This window comes from Armigeres subalbatus, chromosome 3, assembly GCF_024139115.2.
Source record: "Armigeres subalbatus isolate Guangzhou_Male chromosome 3, GZ_Asu_2, whole genome shotgun sequence".
In the NCBI taxonomy this organism is placed as follows: Eukaryota; Metazoa; Arthropoda; class Insecta; order Diptera; family Culicidae; genus Armigeres; species Armigeres subalbatus.
In genome coordinates, this window is record NC_085141.1 from 4,921,901 (window position 1) to 4,935,921 (window position 14,021).

The 14,021-nt window shown below is 40.6% G+C and overlaps 1 protein-coding gene across 1 annotated transcript; it reads right to left on the reverse strand.

The window, feature by feature from the left end:
* Positions 1–612: 612 nt before the first annotated feature.
* On the reverse strand, positions 613–12,928 carry LOC134221438 (uncharacterized). The gene is made up of 4 exons (XM_062700630.1): positions 12,891–12,928; positions 12,443–12,819; positions 11,141–12,362; positions 613–670 (listed from the first exon to the last, which is right to left on the reverse strand). Exons 1-4 carry the CDS (start codon positions 12,926–12,928, stop codon positions 613–615), a joined length of 1,695 nt encoding a protein of 564 aa, XP_062556614.1.
* Positions 12,929–14,021: the final 1,093 nt, after the last annotated feature.

A 14,021-nucleotide genomic window follows, 5' to 3' on the forward strand; every position in this document is an offset into this window, starting at 1 on the left:
GGCATTGCAATTAGGAATTCCATTATTGGGCTTGCATAGTTTACATAGTCCGGCTTTGGCATACGTAAGCTTTAACCAATGCACCTGCCTGCACATCCGACAATGGTGACGAGTATTGGCTCATATCGACGAAAGGGTTCAATTCGTTTTACAACACGGAATGTGGACTCACCGTGCTCTCGGAGGTAGATTAGGTATCGTGCAATGAATCGTTTTACATAAATTGATGAACGCTGGCATTATTGGAAACTGTTTCTAATAATCGAACAACATTTTTTTTAATTGCAATACGGTTGTTTTCTTGACAAAGTTTGATGGTGAGAAAATTATGCTTTCTATACTATGTTAAGGAATAGGAATGAATCAAATCACATTCAGCTTATAACCATTCGCTCTCTCTCCATGAATAAAACCAAATAAATTATTTTCCCTCCAAAGGACCATCATCCTCGTGAGTCCAACAGTCTGTCACGTAACACGACCAACGACAATCGAACTGGTAAGTGTGAAACGGAAACCGACAGCTTTGTTTCACTCGAATAATTTGAATCAATAAATATTTTATTTCGGCCCAACTGGCGTATGTAAATGTTTCCTGCTTCGAGTCCTACTCTACTTTACTGTATTGGACCGCGCCATTGGGACATCCGGCGATTCATTCGCGTGCGATCTGCAGGAGATTAATATTATTTAAAATATTCCGCGTGGGATTGAAGTATTTATTTTTTGGCTCCTGCTATGCCGCACTTACAGCAAATGCTTATTTAAGGCCGGCCACTCATTCGTCAGCTGGGATTTATTCGAAAACATGACCGCAAATCAATAAGTTGGAAGGGGAACGAGCAGAGAGCCGGTTCTCATTCTTCCCTGATGGACTGACCTTGGTAAATGAACACGACTGATTTTGGTTTTTGATGCATTGGCTTTTAGCGATAATTTATTTCCTGAAACATATGTCTTTGATATTAAATTAGTATCCTGCCATATTTACGGATGCACATGTCGACCTCAACTATAAGACCGTCTTCAGTGTCTAGTACTTGACTTGCGTGAGTCGAGAGTAAATGTAATGTGAATGAAATGTAAGTTGAAGTAATTCGTGAAAAATGGGATGAAATGGGATAATAGAAGATTTTATGAATTTAATTTTAGGCGATGGGTAAATGTGTTACAAATATGTATTAGATACAACGTTAACTAACCGTTTACCGGAAACTAACAGTTTTACCGCACTTCCGGGCGATGAATGTAGCATGTAAATCCCGCGTTAGTCTCATTAAAACCCTCTCGAAAGAACATCGTAGGGGGACACTTTTCAAAATTTGAATCAATAATTTGTTAGATATGTAATGAATTTGTGGTGGAAAATCAATGTCTGTATGCGGTAGCTGTCCCCCCGGGTCCGCATAGTGATTTTTCATGTAGTCAAATATCCGATCTTTACACCTGTTGTGTTAAACTATTACTTACTTCAGTTCAATTTTTTCTTCTTGCTAAGGTATCAGAAAGCGTCTGAAGTAAGCAGTAACAAACATTGAAGATGGCATTGAAAAAGGTAAGAACTTGGAGTACGATGTGAGAAATTTTGTTGGAGAGTTGAATAAACTCTACTTATTACGGGACGAAATTTCGAAACCTCTTTGGTCGAACTCGGTTTTAGTGGAGTAAGCTTTAAGCTACAAAATAGAGTTTATTGATTTCGCATGAATTCGTTTCAATTTTAAGTTACTTACAGTTTTAGCTTTCTTCGTTAGTTTACCGTCGTTCGTAACAATTTAATCTTTCGTGTTTTGTGTTGTGCTATAAATAACTTAATTTTAGTTTACAATAGGTTTGTCAAGTTTAATTTGTATTTACCTACGATTTTAAGGAATTTTGAAATAGATATTTATAAAATTTTTAGCAAGAATAACTTTTTCACGTTTGTGGCTTACGACTCGTTTTGTTGTTTTTGCTATAGGTTTAGGTATATGTGTACAGATAGAACGACACACTGGTGCCAATGATTTCATTTCGTTTTAACAGTTGGTAGCGAAGTTCTCAGGGCGATACTGAACGACGTGGGTTCAGTCGCTACATACCCCCACCCGTATTGCTGCCAGAACCTCCAGCTATACCAAGATCCTCAGTGACGTTCAGTATAGCCAGCTTTGATACAGGTCGTTGATGAACTCCCTTTGTAGTCTGTACGTCGACTCGCCTCACTCGCCTATATTTCCCTGGATAAACACGAAGTATTTTTCCTCGCGTCCAGCTGTTTCGCTCTTTGTCGCTAGCTATCATTACTAAATCGCCGACACGAACATTTCGCACCTCTCCAATCCATTCGGATTGAGGTGACATTACTGGGAGATACTCCTTAATCTAATGCTTCCAGAAGTTGTCCAGCATAACTTGGATGGCATTCCAACTGGAACGAAGAGCGGTTACACGGTGCCCCCAGACGCGAATATTATCGCACTTTCATGAGCCTCCGTGGTTTTCTCACGAAAAGAAAGCTTAGAGCACCAGGAAAAGGATACGGGGTGTTTTAAAATCTTTCATCGGTGAAATTTTGAATACGTCCTATTTTAAAATTGTATGGTTTTTCCCATATATGTACATGTTAGCTGCGGAATAGAAATATATAGTGCTTTCTAAGCATATGCGGTATTTCGAAAAATTTCGTTTCAGGTGGTTCGAAACGAAATTCCGCGGAATTTCGCGGAATTTGAGCAAGGCGAAATCTGATTTCTTGATTTCGTTTCGTTTCGTAAAATTACAAAAATTTCGCTAGAAAAAACTAGCTTCTAACGAAATTTAACGGAATTCCGCGGAATTTCGAAACAAATTTAAACTTGAACCAGACTTTATATTATCAAAAATTTTGGCTGCGCCGCTGAACAAAATCGTAAAGTTGTTTTCAAAATTTTAGGTTATAAATTTGTTTTTCTATTAACGCTTACCATATAACCCCATTCTTAGTCGACAAATACGTATGTAGTTTTCTTCTATAAAACGTCTTCAGTGTTTCCAAGATTCAAATTTAAATTTGATAATATTTTTTTACCTCGCGTAGCAGAAATTTGTTCAACCAGTGTGCAATCGATCGTGTTGATGTTGATCACGCCAGCTAGTGTTGGAGATCGTGAAGTGACAAAACTAATGTCTGCATCGAAGATTTAGTGCGGCATCGATCGTATAGTAGAGGCTTATTAAACGAAGCACATTGATCTTGCGTTAGATTGATTTGAAACACAGTTTTCGTCTTCTTGTTTTCAAAATAACTTCGTTTACAATAAATATTTAGTCGCTTACCATGGAGCTTCACATGAATTACCTTCTCAACTAACCAACGATTCCTTTCCCGTAGCGCTCACGGAGATGCAGAGCATTCCTCGGTCTCTTATAACAATGAGTGTTAAACTAATTTTCCGCTCCTAATCCTAAATTGACAGTAAGGAGCATCGTAAGGTATTGATCATGAATTGGAAACTCTGTAGCAAGTATACAATAAGAATAACTTTTTTAATTGATAATTAATAAATTAATAATTTCATTTCATTTCCCAAGAATATTATTTAATTGGTGAGGTGTGCATATTTGCTGTTTCTCGGCCAATCATGATTGGCAACTACGATGTGTACAGTTAATCAAGCTAAGCTCTGCTTTGACTATTTGCACAAAATGTAAGGAACATTGCTGATTTGTGGGCATTTCTAGATCTTTGCATGGAATTTGCAAAACAAAAATCCAGAACGGGTTGAAAGATCATTAAAATTGCTGAAAGCTGAAAGCTTACAGCTCATACTGGCCAGCTGTTCTCGTATGCCAAGGACACACAGACAATAGCTCAATTCGTCGAGCTGATTGTATATAAGTCTAAGGATCTGTGAAATTCAATCTGAAATACATATCTTTATGCATTTTATAAAGGTGCACAGGATTCTTCTAATGATCAAAAGTATGTTATATATATAAGGACGAATAAGAAGGAATAAGTTTTAGCTGTTACGCCCTTTTTAAATGTTGGTCTAGTAATATCAGTTCTCTATCTGCGTATACGCCTGGCAGATGTGGATACATAATTGAGTAGGGGTGGTGGGGTAAATCATCTGTTTTTTTTGCAAGTTTGTCCAAAAAGCAAACTTAAACTTCGCAGGAACTACTCCTCGTGCCGTCGCCATGTAGAATTTTTGGCTAGGAAGCTGTCCGAAATCCATTTTGACGTAGGTTCCATCGTCTATGAGCAGGATGGGTGTGGACTGTGGGTGTGCAGATCTTTTTCTCTCCTTTCGGCTTCCATTTGGAATAATTTTTGACTCGCTGCACGAAACATCGTGAAATTTATACCACAGTGGGCGCCTAGGTAGACAAACCGCTGTAAAAGAATTCTTGCAGCGGTCACTTTCCGTGCCGCTGCAATACAATAAATGATTCCGGATTCTAAATGGACATAGCATTATGGAAATATTCGCTACACCCAAAAAACAAATCTGGCAATCATTGTATAAAATCTTGGCATATACAATTCTGTAAGCTTTTTATACAAATATTGTATTAAAATCTTCAGAAATTGTATATGCCAAATTATTATACAGTTTCTGTAAGGTTCTTATGCAGAATTGTATTATAATCTGCCATCCGCTGGTTGGGTGTAAGGAATGTCGAAATTGTACGAAAACGTGTGTGTGTGGAGAGTAAACGATCAGATCCCTCTTTTCTTTACCCCCTGATTAATGATCGAACTGTCAACCGAACCGATTAAGGTTGAAATTTGAGCTAGTCTATCTCCATTTCTCTGTCAGTACATTGCTCACTTTTCCCCAGGCGACATGACCAATTTATCCCCATAGCTACAAGGTTTTCAAATATCACCCAAACTAAGAAAAAAGTTCAAATACTATCTTCCATCAACCAGTTCCGCTTCATAACAAGCAAAATGAACATGTGAACGATATTTTGGTTTAGAACTACTAACTCAGAGTATTCATGGCTTAAATGCAACAGTGCCAAAATTACATCAAACTAGTATTTTGCGAAAGCGCGCAGAATTTTGCTAAAATCCAGATGTTAAATAGATATTTCATGATTTGAAATAGCTCGGAGGGCATGAAATGCTTAATTTATGATGTAGCATGGAAAATAATACGAGAAATCCATAAACAGGGGATGAACAAGCCGTTACCCATTTTACCCCGCCTGTTCAATTTACCTCCGCTACCCCTATCTCACTAAATAAAAAAACCTAAGCATTCATTTTCTAATTTGACTTCGCTCAATACTATAAAACCACGCTGACAAGACAATATGTAGTATGCTTCAGCATAATTACATAATTCTTAAGTGAACTAAGGTTTTAAACGAAATTTGAATCCGTATATGAAAAATCCCACAATTTTTATACAGTGATCTCTCCCTAACTCGATGTTCTGTAACTCGATAATTTCTCTTACTCGATGAAATTCAACGTCCCTTCAATCTGACATACTGCGTTCTCTCCGTAAGTCGACACCTCCATTACTCGATATTCTCTAAGTCGAAGTAATTTTCCAATGTATTTTTACCTCGCTAACTCGATGCTGTCTGAAACAGTTACATGCACGATATAATGAGACGTAAGAAGTGAAAAGTGATAAGAGAAAAAAAGAGAATGAGAAGTGGGAAGTGAGAAATAACAAGTTAGAAGTGAGAAATGAGAAGTGAGATGTGAAAAGTGAGAAATGAGGAGTGAGAAATGCGAAATAGGAAGTGATTAGTGGCGATAGAAAAATAAAAAAAGAGAAGTTAGAAGTAAGAAACTCGAAGTGAGGAGAGAAAAGTGAGAAGTGAAAAGTAGTAAGGAAAAAGTTAGAAGTTAGAAGTGAAAAGTAGTAAGGAAAAAGTTAGAAGTTAGAAGTGAAAAGTGGTAAGTGAGAAATGAGAAGTCAGAAGTGAGATATAAGAATGAAGAAGTGAGAAGTGAGAAGTGAAAAATGAAAATGAGAATTACGAAGCGAGAAGTGAGATGTGTGAAGTGAGAAGTGAGAAATGAATAGTGAGAAGTGAAAAGTTTATAGTGAGCAGTGAGATATTTGAAGAAATTAGAAGAAGTGAAAAATGAGAAGCAAGACGTGAGAAGTGAGAAAAGAGGAGTGAGAAGTGAAAAGCAAGAAGGGAAAATTTTATGGTAGAAGTAAGAGTTATATGTGAGAAATGATAAGTCAGAAGTGAGATATAAGAAGGTATAAGTGAGAAGTGAAAAGTGAAAAATGAGAAGTATGGAGTGAGAAGTGAGATGTGTGAAGTGAGAAGTGAGAAATTAAAAGTGAACAGTGAGAAATTCGTGATAAGTGAAGTGAAGCGAAGTGAAGTGAAGCGAAGCGAGAAGTGCGATGTGTGAAGTGAGAAGTGAGAAATGAATGGTGAGAAGTAAAAAGTTTATAGTGAGCAGTGAGATATTTGAAGAAATTAGAAGACGTGAAAAATGAGAAGCGAGACGTGAGAAGTGAGAAATGAGGAGTGAGAAGTAAAAAACAAAAAGGGAAAATTTTATGTTGGAAGTAAAAGTAAAAAGTGAGAAATGATAAGTCAGAAATAAGATATAAGAAGGTATAAGTGAGAAGTGAAAAGTGAAAAATGAGAAGTATGAAGTGAGAGGTGAGATGTGTGAAGTGAGTAGTGGAAAATGAATTATAGGAAGTCAGAAGTGAGAAGTTAGAAGTGTGACATTTGTAGTGCGATGTAGTACTGAAACGAAGTGAGAAATGAATAGTGAAAAGTGCGAAATGAGAAGTGCCACTATTCACTTCTCATTTCGCACTTTTCACTATTCATTTCTCACTTCGAGAGAGGGGGTGAGAAGAGAGAAGTAAGAAGTAAGTAATGGGAAATTATTTGTGAGAAGGGAGCACTAAGAAGTGAAAACTGAGAGCCTAGGAACGAGAAGTGAGAAACGATTTTTTTTTCTGTTTCCTTCTTTTTTATCATCTTCCTTCTTGTGTCTTCCTTCTTTATGTCTTATGTCCCTCCATTCACTTCTCACTACTCAACATCTCACTTCTCACTACCTAATTATCATCTCTCATTGCTCACCCCTTGCTTCTGTTTATCTAACTACTCATATCACACTATCCTCACTTTGCAACTATCACATCTCACTCTCACTCATCACTTCCCATGTCTCACTTCCCACTACTCACATGTCACTACACAGATCATACTACTTGATACTGACTTCCGTTTCTGAGTATTCACTTCTTATTACTATGTACTCATTCCGAACATCTCATTTCTCACTTCCCCAGTTCTCACTGTTCACTATTCACTCTGAACATCTCACTTCCCAATTTACTTTATAAGGAAACAAATATAAACTATTCGGCTAAATGGCATTTGGCCAAATATAAATATATTCCGTATCTCGATACCTCCCTAACTCGATGGTCCCTTCAATATCGAGTAAGGGAGAGTTCACTGTATTTTTACATACTTACTGATATAAAATTGATCAGATTCGGGAGCACACGCTCCACGATGAATTCCTTTGAAAGCGGCACAAATGCTGGGGTATTGCCTTGTCGCCGATTTATCAAATGCGGCGAGAATGCGGCGATTTATCACAGACTGCCTCTTCTGTTATTATAACTCTATTGGTCGCAAAACTGTTATTTGACTTCGAAAAAGTGAAATCAGAATTGCGTACATAATGTAAAACCAATTTAATAAAAATTCCGCGGAAAAAAAATTCAAATTTCGTTTCGTTTCGAAAAATTTCGAAATAAATGAACCTTGATTTCGTATCGTTTCGAAGTCTCGAAAGTAAATCTATATTTCGTTTCGTTTCGATCCGAATCAACATAGACATTTTAATTTTCGTTTCGTTTCGTTTCGTTAGGAAAAAATGTGTTATCGCATACCCTTCTTCTTCTTCTTATTGGCATTACATCCCCACACTGGGACAGAGCCGCCTCGCAGCTTAGTGTTCATTAAGCACTTCCACAGTTATTAACTGCGAGGTTTCTAAGCCAGGTTACCATTTTTGCATTCGTATATCATGAGGCTAGCACGATGATACTTTTATGCCCAGGGAAGTCGAGACAATTTCCAATCCGAAAATTGCCTAGACCGGCACCGGGAATCGAACCCAGCCATCCTCAGCATGGTCTTGCTTTGTAGCCGCGCGTCTTACCGCACGGCTAAGGATACCCTTACCCGCATACCCTTAGTGCTTTCCTTTTCAATAGTAATCGAATCAAGTATTGTTAAATGCCAGTAGAAATACGAAATCTTCCAAATAGATGAATGTTCTTCGACATTCGGGTAATGTGTCCAGCCCACGTAGGTCTGTCATACATTGAGATTGGTCGAACATTAAATATGATGGAACATCAATGCTGAACGCGTAAGTTTTCGTTCTTAATTGCACAGTTTACTCACCAGATGAGACATTCCCATGTTTTCATGATAATAAACCCATATGTCTAGACATTTTATAATATTGAGTAAGTTATATGGTGTTTGGAAAGGAAAACCTAATAAAAGATGTGTGCAAAAGCCAATTCACTATTGCATTATTACGATAAATTCTACGAATTTTATTGGATAATAGATATTGAAAGAAAAGTGTCACATGTAAACATAATAAATTGATACAAGTATAAAATATTAGCTTTCCTAATGTATCAACATCAACAATCGTCAAAGTCTAAGCACAGATATGTAAAATTGAATAATCACTAAAAACAAATCACTGGTTACAAAAATCGTCCCAATGATTCAAATTTGAGTACATTTAATATTCTCAATATTGTGTGTATCACAGTACATTTTGGGTAATATAAACTTAGCTTCTCGTGATCGATCTTCATGACTATTGCGAATATATGGATTGATCTTCTAAGGTAGCGTGATCCGATAAACCTGAAACGAGGAAGGCTGTCATTTGATCAGCATCGAACCACTAGAGGTAAGGCGGATCGCCGTTCAAACTACGTTTGCTGGAAACCTGCTCACGCACCACATCTATTGTCCAGCTCTAATATCGCAGTTAAATCTGTACGCACCTGAAAGACCTCTTCGCAAACGCCTATTTTTGTATCTAGAACCACAGACTAGCAACTATGCACTATACGAGCCAATTCGATCTATCAGTCGGCACTTCAACGAATTCTGCGACATGTTTGACTTTGACTTTCAGTTGACGTGTTTTGTCATCGGTTACTAGACTTTTTCCGTACTGCCGGCCGCAACCAAGTAGTTTAAGCTATATTCATTTAGCAGGGTTTGAATCCAAAGAAGAATGAAAAAATCTCTCACTTATCATGTCTATATACACTCTCGAAAGGTATCATACCATGAGAGAAGTTTTTCGGTAGCTGATACGATAATGAACTGATTCGGGGGACTACAACCCATGATAAATTTCTTTTAATTGCGGGGGGGGGGGGGGGTCACCGGTTCTGATGATACATTTCAACTTGTTTCATACAGCTGTGCGAAAAAAATGTGGCTCCCAACATAAAATGAGCGAGAACAAAGCGTTTTATCAAAACACCCCACCCCCCCAGTGGGGGCGGGAGTCCGAATCAGTTTTTTTCTTGTATACAAGTGCGATAGTTTTGTTTTCATGGCTGGTTATGATTCGAAGAGATTTTTGCCTCTCTTCTATCTTTGTTCGTTATCTATTGAGAGCGATTTCTGCAAACCCTGTCATTTAGACATTTGTTGTCAGTTGGAAAATTTTAATAAATAAACAAATTTCGATTATTCAATATTATAACATGTCTTGACATATAGGTTTATTACCAGGATTGAGAGCGAAAACTTACGCGTTCAGCACTGTTGTTCCATCAAATTTATAGTTCGGCCAATCTTAATGTATGACAGACCTACGTGGGCAGGACACATTAGACGAATATCGAAAAATATTCATCTATTTGGAAGATTTCGTATTGCTACTGGCATTTTAACAATACTTGATTCAATTACTATCGAAAAGAAAAGCACTATATATTTCTATTCCGCAGCTAACATGTACATATATATGGGAAAAACCATACAATTTTAAAATAGGGCGTATTCAAAATTTCACCGATGAAAGATTTTAAAACACCCCGTATCCATTTCCGGGTGCTCTAAGCTTTCTTTTCATGATAAAACCACGGAGGTTCATGAAAGTGCAATAATATTCGCGTCTGGGGGCACCGTGCGGTTGCTTCTTCCGTAGGCATGGTAGCTGGTTGCACTACCCCGCTGTAGCTCAGGAGCAAAAAATGGTTGGGCGTAAGGGCTTCGTTCGTTTCACTGTCCAGGGGTAAGTAAGGTCGGTGGTCGTGAGTTAACGAGCGATTCAACTTCGGCAAGTATAGTAGTCAAAGCTTCATCATCGGGATGTCTATCGGTCAGTAGACAGCTGAGTCCTTTTTTGACGGAGACGTACAAGCCTCTCCCAAAGAGGCGTACGGTGGGTTGAACTTCCACTGGGTGGGTTCTTTGGTTGGTGATGGTGGAAGCAAGAGATTGGTTAACACACCGTATTTGTTTGGTCAGTTCACCGCTAACGCCCTGGAAATTGGTCCCCTGTTTCAAATAAATCTCCTGCGGAGCTCCTCGCCGTGCAATAAACCTTCAGATAGCTTGTTTACAGGATTCCTGAGGTAGAGCTCGGTATATTGAGCACCAACTACAGCTTTTCGTAGCTTTCCGTACAACCACTCTTATATCTGAGACGTGGTATTTTTGTCGGATCTCATTGACCACTGTTTCTCCGTTTGCGTGGCCATATTTGCGGTGGTACCAATTTATCAAAAGGTGTGTAACGTGGTGCTCTTTTGGTATTATTATCGGAAATTTCGTGCCGTACGGAATGTACGGTGATGCGGCGATTCGTCCGTTTTTTCGTATCACATCTCCTTCGCCGATAAACGGTGACAGCTTGTAGATACGACTATTCTTTTCAACAATAGACTGCTGACTTTCATGAATGGATTTTTTTCTGCGAATAATACGTATCTCATCAGAAAACGCTTCTGCCTGTACCAACTTCCAGATGGAATGTTCAGCTGCGTTTAGTTCCTCGCTCGACAAGATATCCACGCTGATCGCAGAGCCGACTCTTTTGCTTTGACAATTGCTGTGGAGCCTTTGTAGATATGCTACAGTTCTGACCAGCCTCTCCCACTTATAGAATCGTTGGAATTGAATGATCAGCTCGACCGAAATCTGCGGGTTAACGTGGACGTTCTGCAGCTCTCCGTTTGTGTATTCCTTCGCCAGGGGGTCTTCCACAGGCCATTGACTCTCGTCCTCGTATAGAAATGCAGGACCTTTGAACCAGCGACAGCTCTCGATGTAGTCAGGGCTTTTCCCCCATTTTATGGCTTCATCCGCCACGTTCTGTTTAGACGGCACCCATTTCCAATCGCCCACGCTTGTCTCCTCTAGTATCTCCGTGACACGGAATGCAACGAATTGTCGGTATCGCCTTTTATCTGACCGGAGCCATGAGAGAACAGTCCGAGAATCGCTCCACATTAATCGGCGTTTGATAGCCACGGTGTGGCTGTTGTTGATAGACTTCCTAAGCCGTGCTCCAATCGTAGCTGCCTGTAGTTCCAAGCGAGGGATGGAGAGTTGTTTCAGAGGAGCTACTTTAGTTTTCGCTCCCACTAAGCAGCATCGAACATGTCCTTTATCGACGATTCTAAAGTAGGCGACTGCAGCGAAGGCGCTCTCGCTCGCGTCAACGAAGACGTGTAGTTCGAGTGATCCGTAGGCTTCCTTGTTGTATTTTGGGAAATAGCATCTGGGAATCTTTACTTTATCCAGCGTCCGTAGTACCTCCAACCACTGTTGCCATCGAGGAACGATATCGGATGGGATACTTTCGTCCCAACCGACCTTTGCCCTCCAAATTTCTTGGATAATGACTTTTCCCTCGACGACAAACGATGCAACGAGACCCAGAGGGTCGAACAGACTCATCACCAGCCTCAGGACCTCTCGTTTGGTAGGGATGACTGCTAAGTCGAAAAGGCGTTTCAAATCGCTACGGAAATTTGTCGTGTACGAGAACATGTCCTCGCTGGGCAACCAGACCATTCCTAAAATGCGTTCTTGCTGGCTGCCTTTGTCCATTACAAAGCTTTTCACTGCTTGAGAATTTTGTTCGCCGATTCGTTTAAGCACTTCGGCGGAGTTCGACGTCCAATGTCTTATTTGAAATCCTGCTCGGTCGTGGACTGTTTTTACTTCAATATCCAGTTGAACTGCTCCGTCGACGCTGCCAATGCTATCCAAATAGTCGTCGACATAATGGTTCTCCTTGATCGCAATGGCTGCTTTTGGAAACTCTTCTGCGTGGTCGTCGGCATTTACATTCTTGGCATACTGGGTGGAACATGCTGATCACGCAGATCCAAATATGACCACATCCATCACGAAAACTTTCACTGGCTCGGTTGGGTTGTCCCTCCACAAGAACCTTTGAGCATGTCGATCCTCTGGTCGTATTTGCACTTGATGGAACATTTCCATAATATCCGCGCTAAGGGTAATTTTTCTCTGCCGATATCGACAAAGCACGGTTTGGAGGGGTACCAACAAATCCGGAACTTTTGGTAGCACTGAATTGAATGAGACTCCTTGCATTGCGGCGGCTGCATCCCAGACAATTTGCAGTTTATCGGAAGGTACCATACGCGTTTAGGATTCGATTCTTGTAGTTCCTGTGGCGTAGCTTGATGGGCATAACCTTTCGCCTGGTAGTCGGTTATCTGCTGTCGCATTTTTTCGTAGAGCTCGGGTGACTTGGTGAGGCGGTTTTCAACACATTTGAAACGCCGCTCGGCCATTTGTCGGCTGTTCGGAAATTCGACTTTGTCGTATCTCCAAAGAAGACCTGTTTGATATCTTCCAGAAGGAGTCCGTACCGTTGACCTTTGCAGTATTTCTTGTGCTCGTCGATCATCTTCTGACTCCACAATTTTCGTAGCAGACACTCCTACACCTTCCGTCGAGAAAAATTACTGGATTAGAGCGTTGAGGTCGTCGTCGCGAGAACGAGTGAAGATATGTAGAACTCAATGAAGTGGCGCTGGATCCATGTTTCCGGAATGGCCGAACACAATCCATCCTAGTCTGGTTTTGCTGGCTACAGGTTCATTGGCTTTTCCTTCGCGTTGCTTTAAGGAAGTCTTCATTTTGGTGTTATCCAGGCCGATCAGGATGCCTGGAGCTCCATTGCGATAACTATCGACAGGTAGACCTTGCAAATGAGCGACACGATTTATGGGCTCCGTGAAGTAAAGCGACTGTTGAGGTAGATCTAAGCACGCCAGGGTCTGCACGCCTCTTAATTGGAACTGCTTGTTTTGCCGTACTCCTGATGTGTTGAGTTGAACCTTTCTGGGCACCACGTTGAGCGCCATTTATTATCTGCTGGGACTCCCTTTGAGCTCCGCTACCAGCTGAGGCCTCTCAACACTAACTTCAGGGTCGGCTCGGAACACTGATCGGAAATACAAACACGGTCTATGCTTTTTACCAACTTTTATTGTGTACTTACAATGGTAGTGTGAGTGTGTAGTGTAAGGGTGGCGGCCGGCCGTCTTGGGGATCACTGCTGATGAGGAAGGGGACCATGCGCTGGTGTACGTTACCATGCGGCGATCGCCTGATGAAGACGACGATAGAACGTTGGTGGGGGGGACCATGCGCTGGTGTACGTTTCCACGCGAATGATCGGCTGATGCAACGACGATAAAACCTCGCCTCTCTTGAGTTCCCCAGCGGTTCTTGGACGGAGGAATCGAGGGCTACGGACGAAAGCTGGTCCTCATTGGTTCTCTCTCGGAGCACAAATTCAGTTTGCTGAGCCGTGTGGATGGGAAGGGATGCGTCGCTATTACGGACTTCTCCGACGGTTCGTCCACACCTATGCAAACGATTCGTAGGTGTTCAGCTCTTCTGGTCGAATCTTCCGAAACCCTCGGATGCTCGGGGCTGACCACGAGGGCTTAGGTAATAAATACCTATGGGTCCTAATTAGGGGAATTGGGAAA

What these genes read in the sequence shown, in the direction of transcription:
- LOC134221438 (XM_062700630.1), bottom strand. Translation starts at nt 12,928, where the DNA reads ATGATCGACGAGCACAAGAAATACTGCAAAGGTCAACG. An exon ending in AAATACTGCAAAGGTCAACG is followed by an intron (nt 12,820 to 12,890) that starts GTACGGACTCCT and finishes ATTTCCGAACAG; the next exon opens with CCGACAAATGGCCGAGCGGC. An exon ending in CAATTCCAACGATTCTATAA is followed by an intron (nt 671 to 11,140) that starts GTGGGAGAGGCT and finishes AATCTCCTGCAG; the next exon opens with ATCGCACGCGAATGAATCGC.